The sequence below is a fragment of the Benincasa hispida genome, chromosome 9 (genome assembly GCF_009727055.1).
Source record: "Benincasa hispida cultivar B227 chromosome 9, ASM972705v1, whole genome shotgun sequence".
Taxonomy (NCBI): domain Eukaryota; kingdom Viridiplantae; phylum Streptophyta; class Magnoliopsida; order Cucurbitales; family Cucurbitaceae; genus Benincasa; species Benincasa hispida.
The window spans coordinates 66,924,728-66,947,887 of record NC_052357.1 but is presented as its reverse complement, the minus strand read 5'-3'; the positions used below and the strand labels follow the sequence as shown (position 1 = coordinate 66,947,887).

General features: G+C 32.5%; 2 protein-coding genes across 4 annotated transcripts; both read left to right on the top strand.

The window, feature by feature from the left end:
• The first annotated feature begins 5,669 nt into the window (after positions 1-5,669).
• LOC120084547 (queuine tRNA-ribosyltransferase catalytic subunit 1-like) lies at positions 5,670-21,703 on the top strand. Of its 2 annotated transcripts, XM_039040345.1 has the most exons (17): positions 5,670-5,909; positions 6,148-6,222; positions 7,627-7,720; positions 7,845-8,023; positions 8,393-8,443; positions 12,197-12,253; positions 12,880-13,000; positions 13,496-13,562; positions 13,681-13,722; positions 14,536-14,641; positions 14,725-14,835; positions 15,407-15,478; positions 15,570-15,671; positions 15,758-15,804; positions 16,301-16,328; positions 16,632-16,752; positions 21,569-21,703. In XM_039040345.1, exons 2-16 carry the CDS (start codon positions 6,205-6,207, stop codon positions 16,731-16,733), a joined length of 1,197 nt encoding a protein of 398 aa, XP_038896273.1. In that variant the 5' UTR covers positions 5,670-5,909; positions 6,148-6,204; the 3' UTR covers positions 16,734-16,752; positions 21,569-21,703. The 2 variants fall into 2 exon arrangements, with proteins under 2 accessions (XP_038896273.1, XP_038896272.1); XM_039040344.1 differs by lacking the exon at positions 21,569-21,703 and having other exon boundaries at positions 16,632-16,918.
• Positions 21,630-22,787, top strand: LOC120084548 (homeobox-leucine zipper protein ATHB-6-like). 2 transcript variants are annotated; one of them, XM_039040347.1, is made up of 3 exons: positions 21,630-21,765; positions 21,860-22,245; positions 22,341-22,787. In XM_039040347.1, the coding sequence occupies exons 1-3, from the start codon at positions 21,705-21,707 to the stop codon at positions 22,602-22,604; spliced, it is 711 nt and encodes a 236-aa protein (XP_038896275.1). In that variant the 5' UTR covers positions 21,630-21,704; the 3' UTR covers positions 22,605-22,787. The 2 variants fall into 2 exon arrangements, with proteins under 2 accessions (XP_038896275.1, XP_038896274.1); XM_039040346.1 differs by having other exon boundaries at positions 22,326-22,787.
• Positions 22,788-23,160: the final 373 nt, after the last annotated feature.

The following is a 23,160-nucleotide window of genomic DNA, read 5'->3' as shown; positions in this document are numbered from 1 at the left end:
GTTTCAGATCGATTTAGCCCAAATTTCTTCCTTAGATGTCCAATTCGGGTGGGTTCAGGACATTCAAGACTCGTATCAAGTTATTTTGTAAAAATTTTAGGCTTTTGCTTGCTTAGAATACCAAAACCAGTTCATTTCAATGTATGTTTAATTATTTGTGCATTTCGAATGTATGTTTAATTAAATTAAATATTGTATGTGCATAAAGTATGCCACGCATATTTAAAATCTCACCATAGGAAACATATCTCATGCATTGAAAGTATGTTATAATATGTTATAATATATTGAATGCATGATTTAGGATTTAATGTATTTAATATAAGTTGTTGATGTATGTTATAGTATGTATATAGTCTTATAGAGTGTTATGAAATGAATTGGACATTTTAAATATATAACCAATATAAGATGTATGCTCACCTAGGGTTAACAAATAATAACATGTTATAATAGTTAAAATAGGTCGTTATCATGTAAAACCTTGGTTATAAACTCAATCGGTCTATAATACTGTCTAAGACTAGAGGTATTTAAGTTAACGTTTTATAGAACACGTGCTACTTAGAGATTATAGCCAAATTATTGAGCGTTGTTAACCCGGTTTTATGAGCATGTGTGAGTGGTGTGAGGTAATAAAATGGTTTTATTACTTATATATCGTAGGTTAAATGCAAATATAATTGTTACACTTGGTTAATCGCCTATACTTACGATGTTTTAGCCGACATATACCTAAGTAAATGAATATATTCATTCAATTATAGCACTCCGGTGGGAGATTAATAATATATATGATATATTGTTTTTTAGCTCTCACGTCCCTAAGAGTTCACACAATGAAATCCATGCTCGGCTTCGTGTCGCTTTTACCGAGACTGCTTCATTCGGAAAGTGTTTGCATTGGTCAATAATAAGGTGAATATGGGAAGTTGTTCATAGTAGGTGGGTAAAGAAAATGTATCAACATATCCTACGGTCTCTTCCATTAGTTTGAACTGTGAGATTATCATGTTGCACCTGCTATCGTTTTTAGACAACATTAGCTAGTCGTTTTTCCAGCGGCTATCTCATTGGAGGATTGTAACATAGGATTCATTTACGAAGGCCCTCATGGTTAAAGTGTTCGAGGGTCACCTAGTCGAACTAGGACTACGAGCTTCATAAATCTATGGCAGGTGGGATAATTTATAGGCATGGATAGATGTCTCAGTTTGTTGTATTTATTCTCTCTTACTCAACATTGTATGTTTTTATATATTTAGACCCACTGGAGTTTTAGTCCAAGTGGGAGTTTATTGGGTTATATCTCCTGATACTCGCAGTTTGTAAACTTTAAACATATTTTTATTTTCAATAAAGATGTTATTGAGATTATTTCATTAAAGCTGTTATTGAACATATAAATTGAATTTATAGATTCCTAGATCTAATAAACTAGCGAACCCATGGATACGACAGGAATACTTAAACTTTATGTAGAGATATAAAAAGGATCAAGTTTTCGTATATAGCCAAAACAGTCTATAAGTATATGGATAGGGTTGGACCTGATCTTTGGGACACCGTGGATGCGACTCGCTTTGTATATTGATACAAATGATGTGATCCCAGTGTCGTTTACATGGAGACATGCAAGTGGAGACATCCTATGCAAAAGATGTTTGCATAAGATCGGACTACGAAATAGTCACTTTTCTTTATAACGACTGTTATTTTGAAAATTGACTATCTCAATTTGATGACTTGAGGTAACTCAATTTTAATCCTGAGCTAATTATGAACTTTTGTTTTTTCGGGATTATCCTGTAATCTGCAAGGGTGAGAGTGGCTCAACTTCGCCGTTCAATAGGACTCCCACTTAGGGGTAAGGCTAGATAGATAGTTGGGGACATAGTCCTGCAAGACGAAATTCACTCCAACCTATTTTAGGGTTAGCAAATAGGCTATTCCCCTAAGTACTGACTCCTGTTTTTTAACAAAGGAGCCCCGCCTTCTCATGACTGAGAGGGATTCGGTTTACTGGTAGGACCATGAATCAATTGTTCATTAGAGGATTAGTGAAGACTTAAGGAGTCAGATGTATTATAAGGGTAGAATAGTAATTTTTACATAGCTGTAAATATGAACAACTTATGAATGATTAACTTACTGATTATGATTAAAACAAATGGACGGAAATATATCCACAATGAGGATAGTGCAATTACTGAGTTATAGTGGAGTGTCTCGGTAGTTAACGAATATTGATTAATCTGGTTTAAAAATTTTAGCTAATTAATCTCAAATCGTTGGAGTTTGTGATTTGTAGGTCTATTAGGTTCCTCTACTAGTTTGTAAATGGATTAAACCTTAGAATAATGTGTTGATAAATTTTGAAATGTTCAAATTCGGTTTAGGGTGCAGATTATTATATTCGATAATGTTTGATTATAGAATTAAACAAATTGAAGAATTTATAATATTTAAATAAGATTTAAATATTATATACATATATGAACGAGTTCATATTTAAATCAGGTGTTTTATTAATTTAATATTTGATATTAAATTAATTAAAATAAATAATTTATTTATTTATTTATCTATTTAAATGAATTATTTTTTTAAATTCATGAAATTCAAAACCAATTTAATCATTTTTAAAAAAAATTAAATGGATAAATAAAAGAAAGTGGATGAAAAGTGGGATTTCATCCATTTACACCTAATCAAGCATGCTAGTGGGTTATTAAGTGTCGTATTATGGTTTAATCCAGCTTGCATGATATGAGTTTATAAATATAAATTTTTAATATGATTAAAGTTTTCATGCAAAATTTAAATTTAGAGAGGAAAATAAGTTTTTTTGTCAAAATTTTTCTCCAAACAAAATTCCATCCTAAAATTCCTGTCAATTTAAGGTATGAAGATAGTAGAGAGGATCCTTGTGGTAACCTACAACAAGTTCTTTAAAAGATTTCACAAGTAGATTGCATCAATTGGAGGATTCATCGAATGTTGTATTCTACAACCCTATCCTGACATTTTCTCTATCATGCATTATAATCCACTAAATTTAATGTAATTAAAGTTTTTAAGATTCAAATCTCTTCCGCATATTGAAAGTCAACTCCATCGGCCAACTGCCGCTAGGAATCAATTCACTGAAATAAAGAACAAACATGGTTAGTGACTCATAAATCTGTTATCTAGGTCAAATCGTCATTCTCTACTAAAGAAATTTTCAATACAAGAAAAATCATATTTACCTTATTTGGCCTTCTCCTTCTCTGCCAAGTATTTGAGTTTATTTATCTTCCAATGTCCCTTCTAGTTGCAATGCAAACATACTCCCTTGGCAACCTTGGCTTTCTTGCCCTCGTGAACAATAGTTGGTGGGTTAGCCCTCCCCTGGCCTCCATTCTTCTTTTTCCACTTTTTGATACCGGAAGAGAGAGATACAAACTTGGTTCCAGAAGTCGCGCCTCTGTAGAACCTTTTAGATGAAGAAGCAACATTTGCCTCGCTCTTATGTTCATTGACTTTCATTAAGGATCGATAATTCCGTAGCTCGTTGAGCAGGGTAGTCAAGTTGTAGTCAATTGTGTTCATAAACAACATTCCTATGGAACTGAATGGAACTTTTAGGTAGAATTTCTAAAATGAATCTAACTTGACTGATTTCATCAATGACAGACTCATTTGTCTCCATCACATTAAAGTGGACAATCATGTTCAGAACATGTTCTCGAATAGAGGACCCCTTTGGCATGTAGGTATTGGAGATGTATCTGAGCGCATCATGCATAAGCTGAATGGACAGTTGTCTAAACATTCCCCTAATGGATTCCATGATTTCACAGACAGTGAGCATAGACTCATGCTTATTGGGCAATAGTTATAGGTTTACCAAGATGTATGTTCGGGTCTTTTTGTTTGCCTGAACCCATCGCTAATGTGCCTCGTGAAAATTGAAGGTGGCTTGGCTGGTGGGACTGGAGGACACTCCTCAACTAGGACAAAGCGTAGGTCATCGATGATCAGAAATGTACTGGTTACGTTTATCCAGGTTGCATAGTTATCGCCGTTTAATTTGCTGGCAACAGGCATATTTAATGTAGTATAAGTCATATTGTAAAGATTGCTAAAACATACGATTTATTTACATTAGTTAACAAGCATTAACTAGTTTGAAAAACCAATCAATTTAGCAAAATAATTTCAATGCACCTTATGTGATGTCTATTTTGCAATGATGTTTTGGTGAGGCAGAGTGAAAGCCACCTTAGGGTGATTAATTACCCTTTCACTTGATTAAGACTATATCGACCAATAATTATACTAGAACGACTCTTATTCCTATAATTACTAATCACTATTGTTTGGTCCATAAATTTGTTAACTAGTTTAACATTTTTCTTGTAAGTCTAACCCTTCATTTCAGATTATAAAGTTCCGCCCCAATGAGCTAACCGTAGGGAAAATTTGATTGGGGCAAAAATTAAAGCAATCCTTTTTTTTTTTTTAATAAATATATATACATAGCTTGAGTAAAAAGTCACGCAAATGCCATTCTTCAGGGGGACACATACAAAGGTGTCTTCAGGTCGAGCATAAAAATTTACTACGAACTAATGAGAAAGACCGTGTGATATGTTGATACACGTTATTCTCCCACTTACTATAAACACTATCTCCATTATCCTTGTTATTGCCCTATACAAACACCACCTTAGGGGGGATACAAGCAAAGGTGTCTAAAGGCCGAGTATAGATTTCACTATGTGAAATTTTAGAGAGAAAGGTGATAAGAAAAATTGAAGTATCATATACCTTATTTTCCTTCCACTTAGTGTTTTACCTATGGTTAATTAACTTAGAAAAATACGACTAATTATTTTTACTAAATATTTATTGTTAACTTTGACACAATATAACGTTTACTTTGGATAACTAAACAATATTGATTATTGTTTGCTAAACGCTTCAATAAACGTTAATAAATCATTACATGCTTATAACAAATATTTCTAATTCACCATAGAAAATTGCACAAGATATTCCAGATATATAAACTAAACTTTGCATCTTAAGCACAAACATATGAACTTCACAAATATACGAATTCCAAACATCTTATCTCAACTCAACGCCCCAAACAAAATCTAAGTTTCAAAACGTAACAATTTTACTACTGACATTTGAGTTTTGCTTCAATTTGGTCCATATGTTTTAAGATTTACACTTTTAGCTTTGATTTTTTACTAAATACTCACTTTCCATATTTAAAATTCATGTTAATAAATTAAAAATTGTTAAAAAAATTATAATTAATTAAATTTCACTATTTTTATCACATTTGAAATTAAATTTCAAATTTTACTTCATAATTATTTTTAATTAATTAATAGAAGTTGATGCCAATAAATGAAGTGAGCATCTAAAGAAAAATTAAAATTAAAAATATAAAATCTTGAAATTCATGGCTACATTGAAATAAAATTCAAATTTTAATAAAAATATTGTTATATTTTAAAACTTAAAAACTATATTGAAATAAAATTTAAAACTTAAAAATTAATATCCGTTTGATAACAATTTTATTTTTTGTTATTATATTTTAAAATAAAAACTAAATAGAAATTAGAGCAAACAAAAATGTATTATTCCAAAAATTAAACAAGACAAGTGCGCGCGCACCTTACCAAATAGCCAAGCTGGAATACGCGCGAACAGAAATCGAGGAGGAGGCGCAGCCGGCGGCGCCTCAATCCGCCTTAGGGTTTTCTACCACCCATCTCCTTTCACACTGATACTAGGGCTAGGGCACTCTCAAAGCTCGTTAATCGGTATCAATCGAAGTTTCATTCTAACGCATTGACCTCCATCTTGCATTATTCTCCGAGCAAGAACAGAAGAGAAAGCTGGTACGGTTGCTTTAATGTTTGCCAGCCGTATATTCTTCTATCGAGCTATATATCACGTTACTAGTTTTAATTTTATCCGCATTGCAATATCGGCCATATACATAGGCTTTTGATGTGATGGTATTGCTCGATGTAAAGGCTGCTAATTGACACACATCTTTAGTAAAACAAAACTATCAAACCAATCTCGAGATCACAGTTATTCATGGAGTTGTCTGTCGTTATTTGTTAAATGCAGTATAATCGGGAACAGCTTCGGCATCCGGGGAAGTTGAGAAGTTGAAATATTGGTTTAATGGCGCTACGTTTTGAGGTATTATTTCGTTTTGCACAACCGTTGTTTAAAGTTAACTTGTTAATCCATATCGATTTTTAATGTGGGTGGGGCTCAGACTCTTGGGTTCTAACGACTTTTCAATTCATTAACACTCCATCAATCTCGAGTTAACTTTAACCATTAGCACTTATTTACTAAGTTTTGGGTTCATGTTTGTCTCATTAATGTTTCTTATAGAAAATAATTTTATCATGCCAAAATTTTTCACCCTTCGCACGTTATTTCCTAATTAAGAGAAGACGAACTGACTGGGTGTTTTTTGTAGGATTTAAGTTGCTGTTCTCATTAAATTGAACCCGTGTGATGAAATTATTAATTGACTTTCTTTATATAGATATTTTTGCTATTACATAAGACTACTTCTGCGAGTGTTCTTTATGATGTATTTAGATGTTTGTTTGACACTGATTGAGCGTTTAAACCGCTTTCTTCGGTTGAATTTAGAATGCTCTTTTAGTAAATTGTCTAAATCTGATTGTTTGATTTTTAACTATTTTTAGTTTTGTTTTGAAAAGAGAATTGAATATTAAAGTCGAATATGACAAGTTTAATATTTTAGTACCTTAGCCAGAGTAAGCATAACTCAACTGATAATAGTAGCACTGGAAATTTGAATCCCCCCTCCCCAAAGTAAATTAACTTGTAACGAATAATTGGGTTTGATGTGCCATTAGGGAAAGAAGTCCTGTCCTTTATATCACACTTGCATGTCAATCTGACGTGGTACACACAAATTATAGGGGATGTTATTGAATGTTTGATTCACGGTCTTTATAAACACGGGTTTGTGAAACATAGATGTTAAGTTGTTTGAAGGACTTAGTTAGAGGTTTATGTATCTTATGTCTGGTCAGTAGGGAATTGGTCTGTAAAAATTATTTAGTATAAGAGGTGTTTAATAAGCTTCAGCTTATCTAGCTTTGGTCTGTGTAGCCTATGAAATCAGAAAAATTAGTAGCATGAGTTCAGCAAACCTTACATATAAATCCTAGATTGGATTTCATAACTTTGGTTTTACAAGTCCAAATGAGTCACAGTCTCCCGAGTTTTCTTTAGTTAGAGAGAGATGTTATTTATTCAATCATTTTTACTGGTATTAGTAAATGAAATGGCTGTAAGAAGAATTGTGTCTCAGCCGCACAAATCGAACATTATGATCTCATATTTTGCTGCTAAGGTGTTTTGCTTCTGATCACTTAGTTGTTAGTGGGGGTTAAAAGTAAAACATTCGATCTGTTTAGGAATAATGTACATGCATTTATCTTTCTTATTAAAAAACCACATCAAACATAATATGGATCCGTGGCTCAATAATACTTGACAGATGATTCTATGCTAACACAAGGTCTTTATCCCCCCCTCCCCTGTTTGTTCCTCTAGATTATGGGAAGATTTAATCGTGCTCGTGCTGCACAACTAACTCTCCCCCACTTCATCTGCCAAACACCTCTGTTTATGCCCGTGGGAACACAAGGTATGATTTTCAATGCCAATCCAATCGCACATATGCATCCCTTGTGGAAAACATATAAATTATGATCTCTAGCATTTTCCAATTGCACGCAGTTGTATTTGAAATTAAGTTTATCTGGCTATAGGGACAATTAAAGGGTTGACCACTCAGCAGCTTGAAGAGATTGGTTGCCAAATTATACTTGGAAATACATATCATTTAGCACTTCGTCCCACTTCCGAGCTTATTGATGAACTGGGAGGTCTCCACAAGTTTATGAACTGGCCCAGAGCAATGCTTACTGATTCTGGCGGGTTTCAAATGGTCGTTTATCTACGAGATTCATCTGCAGCATTTCTGATTTGTTTATTTTCTTACATTTACAACTTCTTTGCTTTTTTATGAAGGTTGGAAGGAATTCTTTCATTTTTCTCAATTGAAGGTTGGCTTTTTTATTAAAAAAAAAGGTTTGGAAGGATTGAAAATTAGCTTTCTTGATAGTATCTGTTAGCTTCCTTTTTTTTTTATGTTTATTTGTCCTCTCAAAAAATGAAAGAATTCTTCCAACCTTTCTTGATAATATATCATATTAATAAGTTTGAGAAGACAAATTAGCTTCCTTTATACCATATTTATTAGCCTGCTTGATAGTATCTTCTTAACGAAGGTTATATTCTGTTCAATGTTCACTAGGTTTCATTGTTACATTTAGCTGACATCACTGAAAAAGGTGTAACATTTCAGGTATTTTCTCAATGTTTTATCATCATCATCATCATTAATATTATCAGCAGAAGTAAACATTGAGAATTTTGTTTCTTTTTTTTTCTTTTTTTTTTTTTTTGGAAAAGGAAACAAGTCTATTTATTCATTAAGAAAATGAAATGAGATGAGACTAATGTTCAAAATACAAGGATACAAAAAGAACCAGTAGGTGCACTAGGAATCTCAACTAGGTTGACACTCCCTTAGCGCCCTCATCACTTCCGAATACTAGCAACAAATGAAAATACAAGGATTCATAACATTACAGTGAGATACAAACTGCAAAAGAGGGACAAAATAAGAACTAGACGACCTAAGAACAAAATAAAACAATGGTAGCTAAAAATCCTTTGGTAGGGAGGCTTCAAAATGCCGGAGAAAGAAAGGCAAGCCAATCAAGCTGAATTCCTGACTAGAGTAGTCTGCGAAGGAGCTGTGGGAGAGCTCCAAAGATAGGCTTTAAAGCCTGGCTGCTTCAACCCTTGTAAACCATGGAGTTTCCTTGTCTTGGAAGATTTTTTGGTTCCATTCAGACCAGAGCTCAAATAACACTGCCATAACAGCGCTGGCCCACAAAATTTGAAGAGATTTCTTAAGGCTTGGACCTATTATCAGCTGCTGGACGTTAACTCTGAATGCAGTCTCAAAAACCCAACTTAAGTTGAAGAACTTGAAGAGTGAAAAAGAAGGACCACCTCATTATGAGTAGTCCTCCTGACCTTCCTTTAGCTTCTACAAAAGATCACCCTATATCTTATGAGCTCCATAGGCTTTTGATAAATGAGACTTCGAAATTGACTTCTTTTTTTTTCTTTTTTTCTTTTTTTTTTTTTATTTTATAATTCTTGAAATAGGACAGAATCCGGATTGATTTTTCAAAAATCTTTTAAGAATCAATCTTTTTGAAGAATCCCCTAGCCCCTTTGTGTTCCAAGTAACTATCATCATTAAGACACACCGAAAATTAAGAGCCTCAGCTTACCTCTTCTTGCCCCTATAATCAGGCCAGGACGATATCACACTCTTTCAGGATGGAATGCAAGGATTGGGGGATATCTGACAATTTTAGAGGGGGAATGGGAAAGCTTCTTTACTAACTTGTGGAGGATTTTCTGGATGAAGAAAAAGTTGATTCAGAGAATGACCCAAGCCCTCTAGGCTATCTTCAAAATCTTTGATATCATCAACTTCTATTTGGTCAGGCTCCTCACTGCTTACACTAGCCAGCGAATTGTTTCTGAGTCTTGAGAGTCTTGAGCTGGCGATATAAAAGAATTGCGGTTGAATCCTTGTTCAGCCGGGGAGCAACACTCATTTGGGACGCAGTGCTGATGAGATAATAAGCTGTTGGGGGAAGGTAGGGGAAATGATCTCTCTTTAACTAGACCCGAGGCTTGAAGATTTATACAGCTAACTTCAAGAAGATCAGGATTAGTGATGGCTGACCAAGGGTTAATAAAGGAAGTTTGCTTTCTGGCAAAGTGCCTGATCCCAAAAGGTTCTCTTTTACCTGATTTAAGAGACTTGAGAGGTTTGCTTCCTTTTTGCTTTTGGTGACGGAGGGAAGTTTGCTTTTGGTGTGGGAAAAAAGTTTGAATAGTCGTGACTAGGGTTATATTTTTGGAACCCGAATTTGCGATATCTTTAGTAAGATGGTCTGGAGAGAAGTCTTCACTTAAGGGTTGGTTGGAGGCTTCCAAAAGCGAAGAGGGATTTGGTTTGGAAAGGTCGCCTTGAATACCAGAACCAGTCAGCTCATTAATGCTTGGGGCCGATTCGACTTCCTGGTGAGAGTATGCGGAGCCGACTGTCCAATTCTTTTGAAAAAAATCTTTGGCGCCTTTTTAAGGAGAAGTTGAGTGGCCGTGACCCTCAAGCTTTCTTTCATTAATAATATCTCTCTTCAATAAAAGCGCATCTAAGAAAGGAACCAAGGGAACCTCAACCGTCTGAGATGCGTGAAGAATTCGAGCGGATCCTTGACTTTTTGGCCCTAATCTGATCCTCTTTCTTCTTAGCCTCCTTGCCTTCAACAGAAAAGCCTGGACTTCTGGAGTATTTTGCTTTGCAGTTTGAGGAGAGGAGGAAATCGAACTTGGGGTTTAATGGATCACAAAAAATGGCTTCATCTTTCATAACTTCACTTAGACGAATAATGTCAATAGGATTTGTAAAGTCGAACATAAAAAGCTCTCCTCTGACCTTGTTTGGAGGGCTGATTGACAAGATGTCACCAAAATTCAAAAAAAAAAGGTGCCCCTTCTTACATCTAAGATTTCTAGAGTTGCTGGGATGAATCCATATAGATTTTCTTTGACTTGGATTTTGGCTTCTGAAACATTAATCAAATTTAAAGTATCATTTGCAATGTTTACTAAACCTCCGAAATAGGCCCCGATTGCTTCGAAAATTTGCTTGCTCCAGTATTCCAGGGGCAGATTCTTTATTGAGAGCCAACCTCCATAACCTTTTGCATACAAAGGTCTGTCGTGGATGGATTTGTTCCATTTTTCGAATTTCAGGTGGAAGGAGCCGAACTTCTGCCATTTGCCTAGGCTTTCAATCAACTCATCCATTGAATCTCGGTTCAGAGCCACTAGTGCATTTTCTGCAAATAAAGGGTTGATAATAACATTAGATTGAAAGTGAACTTTGAGCGTGTTACTAATATCCAGCCAATTGTCAAACTCAAAGAGGCGTGAGACAACCCATAAGTTATTAAAGTCTGGTTGGAGCACTTCGGAATTCTTGATAACCCATTGGTGTTGTATACTCTGTTTTTTGAAATCTGAGGCAGGGGCTCTGGGAACCTTTAAGATTCTCCTTGTCTGTTTTAGGGAAGGGATGACTGAAGGTAATTTGCCCAAGAAAGGCCTGTCTTTTTCCGTTGGAGGCTGGGAAGCTTCTGAATCAAGCGCGGGGGACAAGGAATCTTTGATGCAAACACTGACCATATCATTGAATTCTTGCCAACCGGACATTCCATCACCATAAGGGATATGGATGTTTTTTCTTCCTCCTGTTGGGGCCAGACCGCGCATTCCACAAACCAACCTTTGTTAGCACGAAATTTTGAGAGGCGGATGACATATTGATCTATTCTTTCCTTTAGAAGGAAAAATTCAAACGTTGGACCGTTCAGTAGCTTTTTCAAACTTCCATCTAGCCATTGTGCCATTGACGTTGAGAATAGAGTCTTTTGCCCTTTTCCCCTATCTTCTATGTAAAAGCCATTGCACGCTTTCCACATACAGAAGAAGTGATCTCCAATGTTGCAACTTTTCACATCCATGAGTTCAGAGACAGGGAGTGGCCGGAATGGGCACCGGAGTTAATGAGGAGTTGGGGAGGAAGGACTAATCTGACTGGCCGGAGAAGTTCAGCAGATGCGGTGGAAGAGGAGGTTAGGATTGATGGAGGAGGAGGTTAGGAGGGAGGGGAGAGAGGAGGGTTTCCATTCCCCCCTCTTGGATTTCTATTAAATTTTCTTGTTGCATTTTTGTTTCTTGTTCAGAAAATAATAACAAAATTATCAGTCAGAAGATAATGCTAAAAACTGAAATGTTGTACGTTATTTATGCATATGAAGGCTCTTAGCTGACAATCATCTTTAGCATTATCTTCTGGCTGATAATTTTTTTGACTTACAGAAGAGTGCTTTAATTCTCTAATAATTTTTTTTCCTTTTTATTAAAAAAAAAAAGAGAATTAATGCAAGTTTTCTTTCTTCAGTCTCCAGTTGATGGGAAGCCAATGCTTTTGACTCCTGAGGAATCAATTCAAATTCAAGTAGGTTATGATTGCTTGATGTTAACTTGGTGACATTATTCTTATTCTTTTTATTCAAATAACCACAAAAAAGATATTGATAAGAAATGGAAAACCTTTCATTCCAAAAGATCAATAAGAACATCCTAACGGGCCACATTGTGGTTATGTGACTATACATATAAGAATGGTCCATCCTTATTCATAATGAGAAGGAAGCTATAAATATAGACCACATTGTGGATATGTGACTTACATATTAAGTTTTGAGATGTACATTATACCTTCACGGGATTCTTTCATTTTCATTTTCAAATTCATTTTATTTTTTCTACTTTTGTTTTTTTTTGTTTTTTTTTTTTTTAATTTAATTTTATGGAGACTTCATGGTAATTTAGTGCTCATCCCTCTCTTTCATGTCTTGAATTTTTAGAATTTTAGGATGTTATTACCACGAAGATCTTTAATATCCTTCACCAGGTACATTTGGTTTATTAGCATGACATTCACTGGTGCACAGTTGAACATTGATCCCACCACATCAAGACCTGGCATGAGTTTGCCATAAGCTAGAATGCACTGAATGCACTCTCTTTTTTCCCTTGCGTTTCTTCATTTTAATGCTAGTTCCCCTCAATTTTGCACAGAACAGAATAGGAGCAGATATTATTATGGCTCTTGATGATGTAGTAAAAACAACCATTACAGGTCCAAGAATTGAGGAGGCCATGTACCGTACTCTTCGTTGGATAGACAGATGTATAGCAGGTAAATTTTTCTAGCACTTGCATGTATATAGAGATTGCATTTTAAAAGAGGGTTTCAAGCACTTGCATAAACATGGACCATAAATATTTATAAATTTTCAAGCGCTGATATAAATAGTGACCACAAATATTTTATTTATGCGTGAGTGTTGATGTACAATAATTGGCTGTTCTAGTGCTGGCACTTACGGAATTTACTGGACTTGTTGAATTAACCTACTTTTATATTCTAAGTTCGTAATTTGTTAGTTTTTTATTTCAATGTAGCATTATTCACTCACATGTTCAAATGTTACCTTTTCTCTGACAGAACACCTTTCTTTCTAATTTGAGACTTATTATTTCCTTGTTCACCTGGAACCTTGTCTGCTGCATACTTGGTTGTTCCATAAATAAATTTTAGACCAATCATATTAATAGTGTCTTAATATGTAATTTTAATTCCTTTTACTTCAATAATTAAGAATTGTTTTGCTGCGATACTTTTTATATTCAGCACACAAGAGACCTCATGAGCAGAATTTATTTGGTATTGTGCAAGGTGGTTTGGATCCAGTCCTAAGGTATAACTTAAAATCAACTTTCTCAGTTAATTGTTTCTCATCAAGTTGTATGATCTGGTCCTTCCTTCCAGTCCCAGAACTTTCCCTTGCATGATCTGATTGTTTATTGTGATGGCAGGAACATATGCGTTAGAGGCTTGGTTGACCGAAATTTACCAGGGCAAGTTTACACCACTTTTAATGCATGATTTCTTTAATCCTATTTTAGACATTGTAGAATGCATAAAACCTAAGTAGCTTATGGGAGGTGGTTATGAGTTATGTAGGTTTCCAACTTCTTGAAATTTTTTAGTATGCAACAAACTTTAGTTGAGGTTAACAAAATGCAAAGGAATAAGGGGAGGAAGCATCTCAAAGGAGAATAAGAACAATGCAAAAAAAGAACCTCAGATTCTATATAGATAGAAACTTCCTAGGATTGCGATTAATCTTATTCTCTTTTCAATCAACTATTATTTTCTTCATCTGCCCCAACCCAGCATTCGGACTTCTGCATTAGTGTCCTACTTAACTTTATTTTAGAATTGAGCTTCCAGCACCTGTCCTTTCCTTCCAGTTGAACTCAAAACCACGATAGCCAAAGAAACTGAACTAATAGAAAATGACTTATTTTCTGCATTACAACTACTCAGAATAGGATCCATCTAATATCTCCATTTTCACCAGATAGAGCAAGAGTGAGAATGCACCACCCATCTTCCCAGAGTAAAAAAATCTCTTGTTATTGCCATTTGATACAATAGTTAGCCTCTGGGATTTTGATTCTCCTTTCATCTTGCTTCTTATTTACTTACTGGGCTCTCTCTTGTTTCATTCATCTGAAATGTATCTTTTCATTGATTTATCAGTGTTCAACATCATCGATTCATCAGTGTTCAACATCATTCCTGATTCTCTTATACACATTGTTTGTTTTTATGGTGTTGTGTGTTTCAATAGTTGAGGTACTGAAACTGCCTGGTTCATTCTACAGGTATGCAATTGGCGGTCTGGCAGGTGGTGAAGATAAAGATTCATTTTGGCGTGTTGTTGCCCAATGCACTGCTTCACTGCCTGAGGACAAACCTAGATATGTTATGGTAATAATTTTTGTACTTCTATAATTCTTCATGCTATCCTTTTTCTTTATTTTTCTATGTTTTGATTTCTTTGATCTTGTCAGGGTGTGGGCTATCCACTGGACATTGTTGTATGTAGTGCTTTAGGTGCCGACATGTATGACTGTGTTTATCCAACTCGTACTGCTCGTTTTGGCACAGCGCTCATACCTGAGGTAAATACATTCCGAGCTTAAGAATTTAAGGGTGTTTTTTTTTTTTTTGGGGGGGGGGGGCTTACCTGGTTCAATTTGTATGTGTGCATTTTTGCTACAAAGTCACTGGAACTAGATAAAAAGTTTAATAATTTTAAAATAAAATAATAAAACAAAAAGTCATTGGAACTAGATCTCATGTACTGGTACAAAAAGTTAAGATTTAATTTAAGAGAAATATGTCCATTGACATGGCATTTACGCATACCATCAACAGTATCAAGAAATGGTTAAGCAATGAATTTTATTCTGGTGCGATGCTTACTTTTCCCTCCAGTATTTTAAATTATTGAACTATTATCATATTGAAGGAATGCATCTCTAATTATTCTGTTTCGAATGATATTTAGGTATGGTGTTGTGCATGCTTATTTGTACTACGCAATTATCATTTTCTTTAACATTATTTATTTTTTGGCTTGTGAGTTGCTGGGATTGAGGAAATGAGAGATAGCCTCTCTCTTTCAGTTACAGTTTTGCTTTATTATTAGTCAACCCTTGGAACTTAATCCGTTTGTGATATTTACCGCAGGGAGTTTTAAAACTAAAACACCAAGCAATGGCTGACGATACCCGTCCCATTGATCCTACATGTGATTGCATGGTATACTTTAACAGTTTTGGCTTCTTAGTAATTAGTTATTTGCAGTTTAAGGAGACACATTATGCATCTGCTTCATCATTTATGATTTTAGGTCTGCAGGAACTATACTAGGGCCTACATCCATTGTCTTGTGACAAAAGATGCTATGGGTTCTCAGCTACTCTCATTTCACAATTTATATTACATGATGAAGGTATGGGCCATTATCCTGCCCACAATACATTTCCTATTTTTGTCTCTTTTATAGAGCTAACTGTGGGAAGTGTTGAAAATTTACAGCTTAGCAGAGATTTACATTCTTCGATTGTTCAGGGGCAATTCCCAGAGTAAGTTTTTCATTTTGTACCATCCAATGGCTAAGTGTAGTTTACCCTCCTATTTATTCTTCAACTTTGTAAATTTCAATGCCCAGTTATTATTTATATCTTCACTCGTGCTTAATTTTGCTAGAATATCTAAAGTGAAACATAGTGAAATTTTATTTAAAAGATTTCACAAGTGAAAGCGATTCTATCATTCAATTTTACCATCAATGGAATGTCTTTTGTAACTCGGCTATGGAGGTCTCCCCTTTTGTAATTTCATACCATCAATAGAATTGTTTCTTTTATCATAAAAAAAAACCTTTTTTGCAAATGCAATATATATTTTTTAAAGAATAAACAACAAAAATATCTGTTTTACTTTCCTTCAAAAAAAAGGAAAAACATTTTCGCGAAGATTTTAAAATAAGCCACAGAAAGTTACTATACAGGACATAGTTTGTAATTGCTTCTAATAGTAGCCTGTTATAACCTAACACGCCTTCTCAAACTTTTGCAGGTTCGTTCGCAAGTTCTTGCAGAGAATGGTATTGGTTCTTTTCTTGGAAGGAGTCCTCTCTCTCTCTCTCTCACACACACACCCGAATCTTATTTAAGTGCTTGTCCATATCCTGCTTCAGTATCTTGAATATTTAAAGATATCAGATATTTTTGTAACTTGAAAAAAGAAAATGAGAGGAGAAAAACAATAGCCGTTCCAATGGACTGAATTCTGCACCTTACTCTTTTGTTTCAATTTGTTGTGTACTAATTTTGTCATGACCTCAACTGAACAACCACCGTTGTCTATATGTATCCTAATATATAAGCGCTTCTTTGTTGTCTTATAGTTCCCTCGTGGCGATGTGCCGCAATGGGTCTGCAATGCTATGGAGGTTGCCGGTATCGACATCTCCTCCTGTTGTGCTCCTTTGTCTTCATCCGTTGATTAAAGCCAAATCATTTAATCAGGTAGGCTTTTATCAGGTCATCACTAATAGAATCATTAAAATTTTGCACGAGTTCACCAAAATGCAGCATAAATTTTGTAGGCCATGTATGCTGCTTCATAACTTCATTAATTTATACAGCATAAATTCTTCCATACAGTAGCAATTATAATTTTTAATTAAACTAATCTTAATCCTTCATAATTTCTTATTTAATTCATACAAGTGAGTTTCTGTCAATCGCTTTCTACCATTAATGCTTGATTTGTAATTTATCCTTTGATGGGATTTGGTCATTGACTACAGAGAACCTGACCTCGCCTATTATGTCTTATTAGAAATAGACGTGTACCTAAAATCTTTCTTTTTTGACGTAATGCCATATGGGGGCTTAGATTCCCATTCTATGAGAAATGTCATTGTCCATGGATTTCATCATGCATGATATTTTTTTTTCATTTAGTGGATTTATTATTAGTCACAGAGATTGCGGCTGGTTTAATTTGGATGGATGGCATGACCATGTCTTCTAGTATATGCGGTGTACTGTATCTATCCAATCCCACAAACCTTCCCTTCTGATAAGACTGATCCCTAAACTCATGCGCATCCATATCAATCAAGTTTCAAAAAGAAGGATTCTTTGAAATTAAAGTTTTAGGGCAAATATTAATTTATATCCTTAAATTTTGGAGTTATATTAATTTAAATTCTAACTAATAATTGTATCAATCTAGATCCTCAACTTTCCTAAATGTATCTAAATAAAATATAATGGAGAGTTTGAATTGATACAGTTATGAAAGTTCATAGTTTAAATTGATATACTAGGAAAAGTTTAGGGTTTAAATTGATACAAGTATTAGTTTGTGGTTTAAATTAATACGACTTCCAAAGTTAATTCATAAATGTATCCAAATGAAACATACTGGAGAGTTTGAATTGATATAATTATAAAAGTTCATGGTTTAAATTGATATATTCGTAAAAGTTTAAGGTTTAAATTGATATAAGTATTAATTTGGAATTTAAATTGATACGACTCCTAAAATTCATTTATAAATGTATCTAAATGAAATATAATGGAAAATATGAATTGATATAGTTATTAAAGTTTATGGTTTAAGTTGATATAAAAGTTTAGAATTTAAATTGATACAAGTATTAGTTTGGGGTTTAAATCGATACGACTCTCAAAACTCAGCGTTTAAATTAATATAATTATTAATTTAGGATTTAAATTGATATTATTTATATAAACCCTGTATAGTCTTTTGATATTCCTTTGATGGCACTTGAAAATATAGGGCTAGAGAAATATATTCATATATAATTTCTTCTCTTGTATACTATTTTAGCAATGTCATTCTGTTTAATCCTTACTCTAACAAAAGATAATTAAGTCTCGTCGGATAACTATTTGATTTTTGGTGTTCAGATTTTGAGAATTGAGTTTATAAATATCTTTGCCACCTTAAAATTTCTTATTTTGTTATCTACTTTTTACCAATGTTTTTAGAATACAAACTAAAATTTGATAATAAAAAAAGTAGTTTTCTTTTTGTAATTTGGCTAACAATTCAACTCCTTTACTTAAGAAAAATGTAAATCAATAAATCATTGTAGGAAATCGAGAGAAAATAGGTCTAGTTTTTAAAAATTGAAAGCAAAAAAAACCAAATGGTTACCAAATTGAGTCTTAGGCTATATTGACATCGTATTAGTTGTGTCAAAAGTCATTTGGAAAAAATTAGCCTTTTTTGCGTTTGGTAAAATAGATTAAAATTAAATTGGTTAAAATCACTTTTAAAAACATGTTAATTTCATATTGACTTTAAAAGTAGTATCTTTCTAGCTTTTAGATTCTCTTGAAATCAGGTATAATCTTTAATTAATATATAGCTTTTAATTTTATACTTTAAAAAGAAGATTTATTTTATATATTTATCTATTTTTCATCTAATCAAATCTATTTTATATTTTTCATGAGTTAAATGCATCATTTTTTTTAAAAAAAGAAAGTATACATATTCATTCTTTTAAAATAAAGCTATTTTCCTTAATATTTAAAAATTAATCTATAACAAATAAAATTTATTACACTAAACAATTATTTATAGTTTTTAAATTACAAAAATTTTTAAAAAGTTGAATATAAATCTATTTTAGTTATTAAATCTAAAGTAAGATGTTTTCGTATATATGTACCAAGTGCCTTAATCTACTTTTTCAAGTTTGAGGTGTAAATTAACAAACACTATTTAATTTTTTTCATAGCTGATTATTCTAAAAGTATAGTTATCAACAATTAATTTAAAAGTTACAACAATCTTAAACGGAGCCTTAGTGATCAGATTCAAGTAAAAGTGTGAGCTTATGTTAAATTTGTTGTTTGATTTCTAATGTTTGATTTTTGAAAATTAATCTCATAGATATTACCATCAATTTCTATGTTTTGCAATTCACTTTCTACTAATATTTTTTAAATAAAACTAAGTCACATTTTAAAGCCAAAAGAGAGAAAAAAAAGAGTAGGTTTTCAATTTTTTTTTAAAAAGTATTCTTGTTATTTATACATATATATTTTTTCATATTGGTCTAAAATTCATCTGTGATACTGATTGATAGTTGCATTTATTTCCCAAATAAGATAGTATGATAATTGATTAATGTGAGGATAGATATTCGAATGAAAAAGTTACTAGTATGCGGTTGTAATTGATTAGCTACTAAATTATTACTTTTAGTTCCATAAATTACAGAAATTATATCATAATTTGTCCTCTAAATGTAAACTGTATACAAATTACATTGTTGCTCCTTCCATTACATCTACCATACGTTGGGCAAATTTGACTCTAGTGTAAGTTAGATTGAATGCATGTTTATTTATACAAAGGGACGAGAATATGTTTGAAACTTAATATTTTCAAGTTAATTGTTTTATTTATTTGTAGAATTTTTTTATAACTTTGACTAGACGGCTTTTAGATATTAATAATGTTAATATATTGAAAAAAAATTATCATGTTTTATTATAAATTTATTATTATTATTTTTTAAAGGAGAATAAGAATTATTTTCAAAATGCTTTAAGACTTTGGTGGATTAGGTATTTGAATTTTCAAAAATATCTAATAAATTTCTTAATTTTCACCTGTGTGTTCATTTAAAAAAAAGGTCATATCCATTTTTTAAAAAATGTCTAATCAGTTGTTAAAAATCCAATACATTTTCTAAATTAACGAATCTATTAGAGAAAAAAAATTAAGAGTTTAAAGTGTTGTTATTCATTAAATTCAAAATCTTATCTAATGTATAAATTAATTTTTAAAATTTTTAAATATATTGAAACCTATTAAACAAAAAGTTGAAAATTAAGTAACTATTAGATGTTTTAAAGTTCAGCGACCTATTAGTTACGATATTAAAAGTTATAAATATAAAGCTAAAATTTTGTAAGACCTATTTGGTTGGCAACTCAGATTATATTTTATGTTTTTAGCGAGTTCGACTAATATGTGTTTGGCAAACAACTCAGATTTTGTTTATGAAATTTGTTTTCGGATTATGTGACCCAAATAATGAAAATTCTGAAAAATAATATTTTAATATTTTCATTCTAATAAAAATCAAAACATTCAGAAATATATTATATCATGTTATAAACTCAATTTGTTTTTTTAAAAATTAAAATATGTATTATGTAATGTAGCATAAATTATATAGTATTACATAATAATAATTATACAATTTTTAACACAAAACATGTTCATAAATAAATGAATAATAGTTTATTGTCAACAACTAGTTTTATGATTTTTTTTAATATACTATTAAACACAATTTAAACAATTGTTTAAATTAGAATTCAATTAATGAATTCGCTATCAACTCATCGCTTCGCATTATTTAGATCTAAAAAACCAACTAGGCAAGATATGTTATATTGGTCATATCATTGTAGCAATTAAAATATTGTTTTGCATAAAAACAATCCGATTATGAATTGTGAAGCAATGAAAGTATGCAGATAAATGGAAGGGTAAAAGAACGAGAGAAAAAGAATAAGAATGATATATGATTCTAATATGTAATATGTAAGGTCTATAGATTATATAATATATTATATATTATATGATATTATAAAATAATAATTATACAAAAATTTTAACATAAAACAAGTTTATAAACTATTTAGTAAATGGTTTATAATTATATCGAGTGAATAACTAAATATATTTTCTAACCTATTTTGAAAATTTTTGAAAATCAGAATTTATTTTTTGATGGCATGAGATACAACTTTATCTTTTTGAAAATTAAAATATTTTTTGGCAATTTAAAATTTTGAAGTCCATTTAGTTTGCCATAAACGTGTGTACACGAGAAAAGGCAAAAGGGAAAACCATGGTATAGCCTAACCATAATCCACCAACCTAAAACCTGGCCCTTGATGAGAACCGTCCCCAAAAAAGTCGATTTAGAAAACAGAAGCCGATGCTTTTTTAGTTCTTTTTAAGAGAATAAGTCTGATTACATAAAAACAACAAAAAGTAAAAACATAAAATGAAAAATAAAAACCATTCTCATCCTATTATATTAAGGAAAATTTTAACTATTTATAAAAATAGTAAAAAAAAAACAATCCTCGGAAGTTGAGATTTTGTTATTTACTGTAAATAGTTTCTTGTTTTTCTATTTTTGAAAATCTCATCATCATTAACCAATAATTAAAAACATACATCAATTTCATTTTCTTTTCTCCCTGCCACTCCACTTACACTTTTTTATTTAAAAAATAAATAAATAAAAAGTCCATCTGAATTTCTTTTCAGCTAAATGTTTGGGCTGTGTCACCAAAAATTCAAGAAATGAAAGCTGAGAAAGACAGAGGAAGCATTATTTTGGTTTCACCATAAAAAGTTCCACCATTTCCTCTGTTTTTTGTTATCTTCTTCATTTGCAGTGATAATGAAGAGATTTGGCCACTCAGAATCCTTGGATTCTTTCATCTCCTTCTTCTCCCCTAATGGTAAATAGTGCTCAAAACCAAATACCCAGAAGTAAAAGAAAAAGATTTTTTACCTTTTTGTTTGGTTATTAAGTATTTTTTTTTCTTCTTGTAGAGCAACAGAGCTCCAAAACAATAGGTGCTTACAGCAAGGAGTTTCAAGCAATGTTAGACAGTTTAGAGGAAGAAGACAACAGCGAAGACGGCAGCAGCGGTGGCGGTTCAGCACCGGAGAGAAAACGCCTGTTAAAGCTGGATCAAGTGAAGGCCTTAGAGAGGCATTTTGAAGTGGAAAACAAGCTAGAACCAGAGAGAAAAATGAGGATTGCAGCTGAATTAGAGCTTGAACCAAGACAAGTTACAATTTGGTTTCAAAATAGAAGAGCTCGTTGGAAGACTAAGCAATTAGAGAAAGATTATGGGGTTCTTAAACTCAATTACGATGCTCTTAAGCTGGATTATGATGTTCTTGAGAAAGAAAATGCTTCTCTTGCTTCAAAGGTAGTGAAAATCATCTCCATTTTCGATTTCAAAAACTGGGTTTTAGCCATTTTCATACTCTAATTTTGGATATTGCAAAGGAAATTCTTTGGCAGGTGAAAGAGTTGAGGGAAAAAGTAAACAGAGAAGGAACAGAGATGAAAATTCAAAGAGAAGTGAGAAATGGGTCAATGGAGAAAGATTCAAACAGAGATGGGAATTCATATATTTCCATGTTGAATTGCTTTGAATTTTCTGGGAAAGTTTATGAGAATCAAAACCAGTTTACAAAGGCAATGAATGAGGATCAAAGTTTGATTAATACAGAGGAGCCTTGCAATTTCTGTTCTGTTGATCAAGCTCCCTCTCTCCATTGGTGAAGCCATGATAAGTGTTCTTCCATCTTTAACCATTTTCTTTCTTGATCTTCATTTGCTTCTTATTTTGCCTTCTTGTTTAAACAAGATTTAAGAGTAACTTAAATGTATAGCTAAGAATAATAGTGTGTTCATTCGGTGCGAGACATCTATAGTCTAATCTTAAAAAACAAAAATTTTAAACAATAATATCATCACACCGTGTGAATATCCGACGATTTTCAATGTAGATGTACTTATCTATATGCATCATACTCTCGTCATATGCAACAAAAAGAATTAAAATATTTAAAGAAAGATGTATGAAGAATTTAGCACATGACAAACTATGGTTGGATAACTTAGTGGGATGCACAAAAATAGTTGTAGGTCACCTAAATATTTCTCGTTGTCTAATATCATAGAGTAAAAAGTTAGTGGTTCTATTAAAAGTTAGATTAAAAAACGTAAAATCACTTTTACCATGATTAAAAAAACACCTTCCACTCAAAAATCATCGAATTTTTGAAGCGATTTAAAAGTGTTTTTCTTATCGTTATCACTTAGAAACATTAAAGTA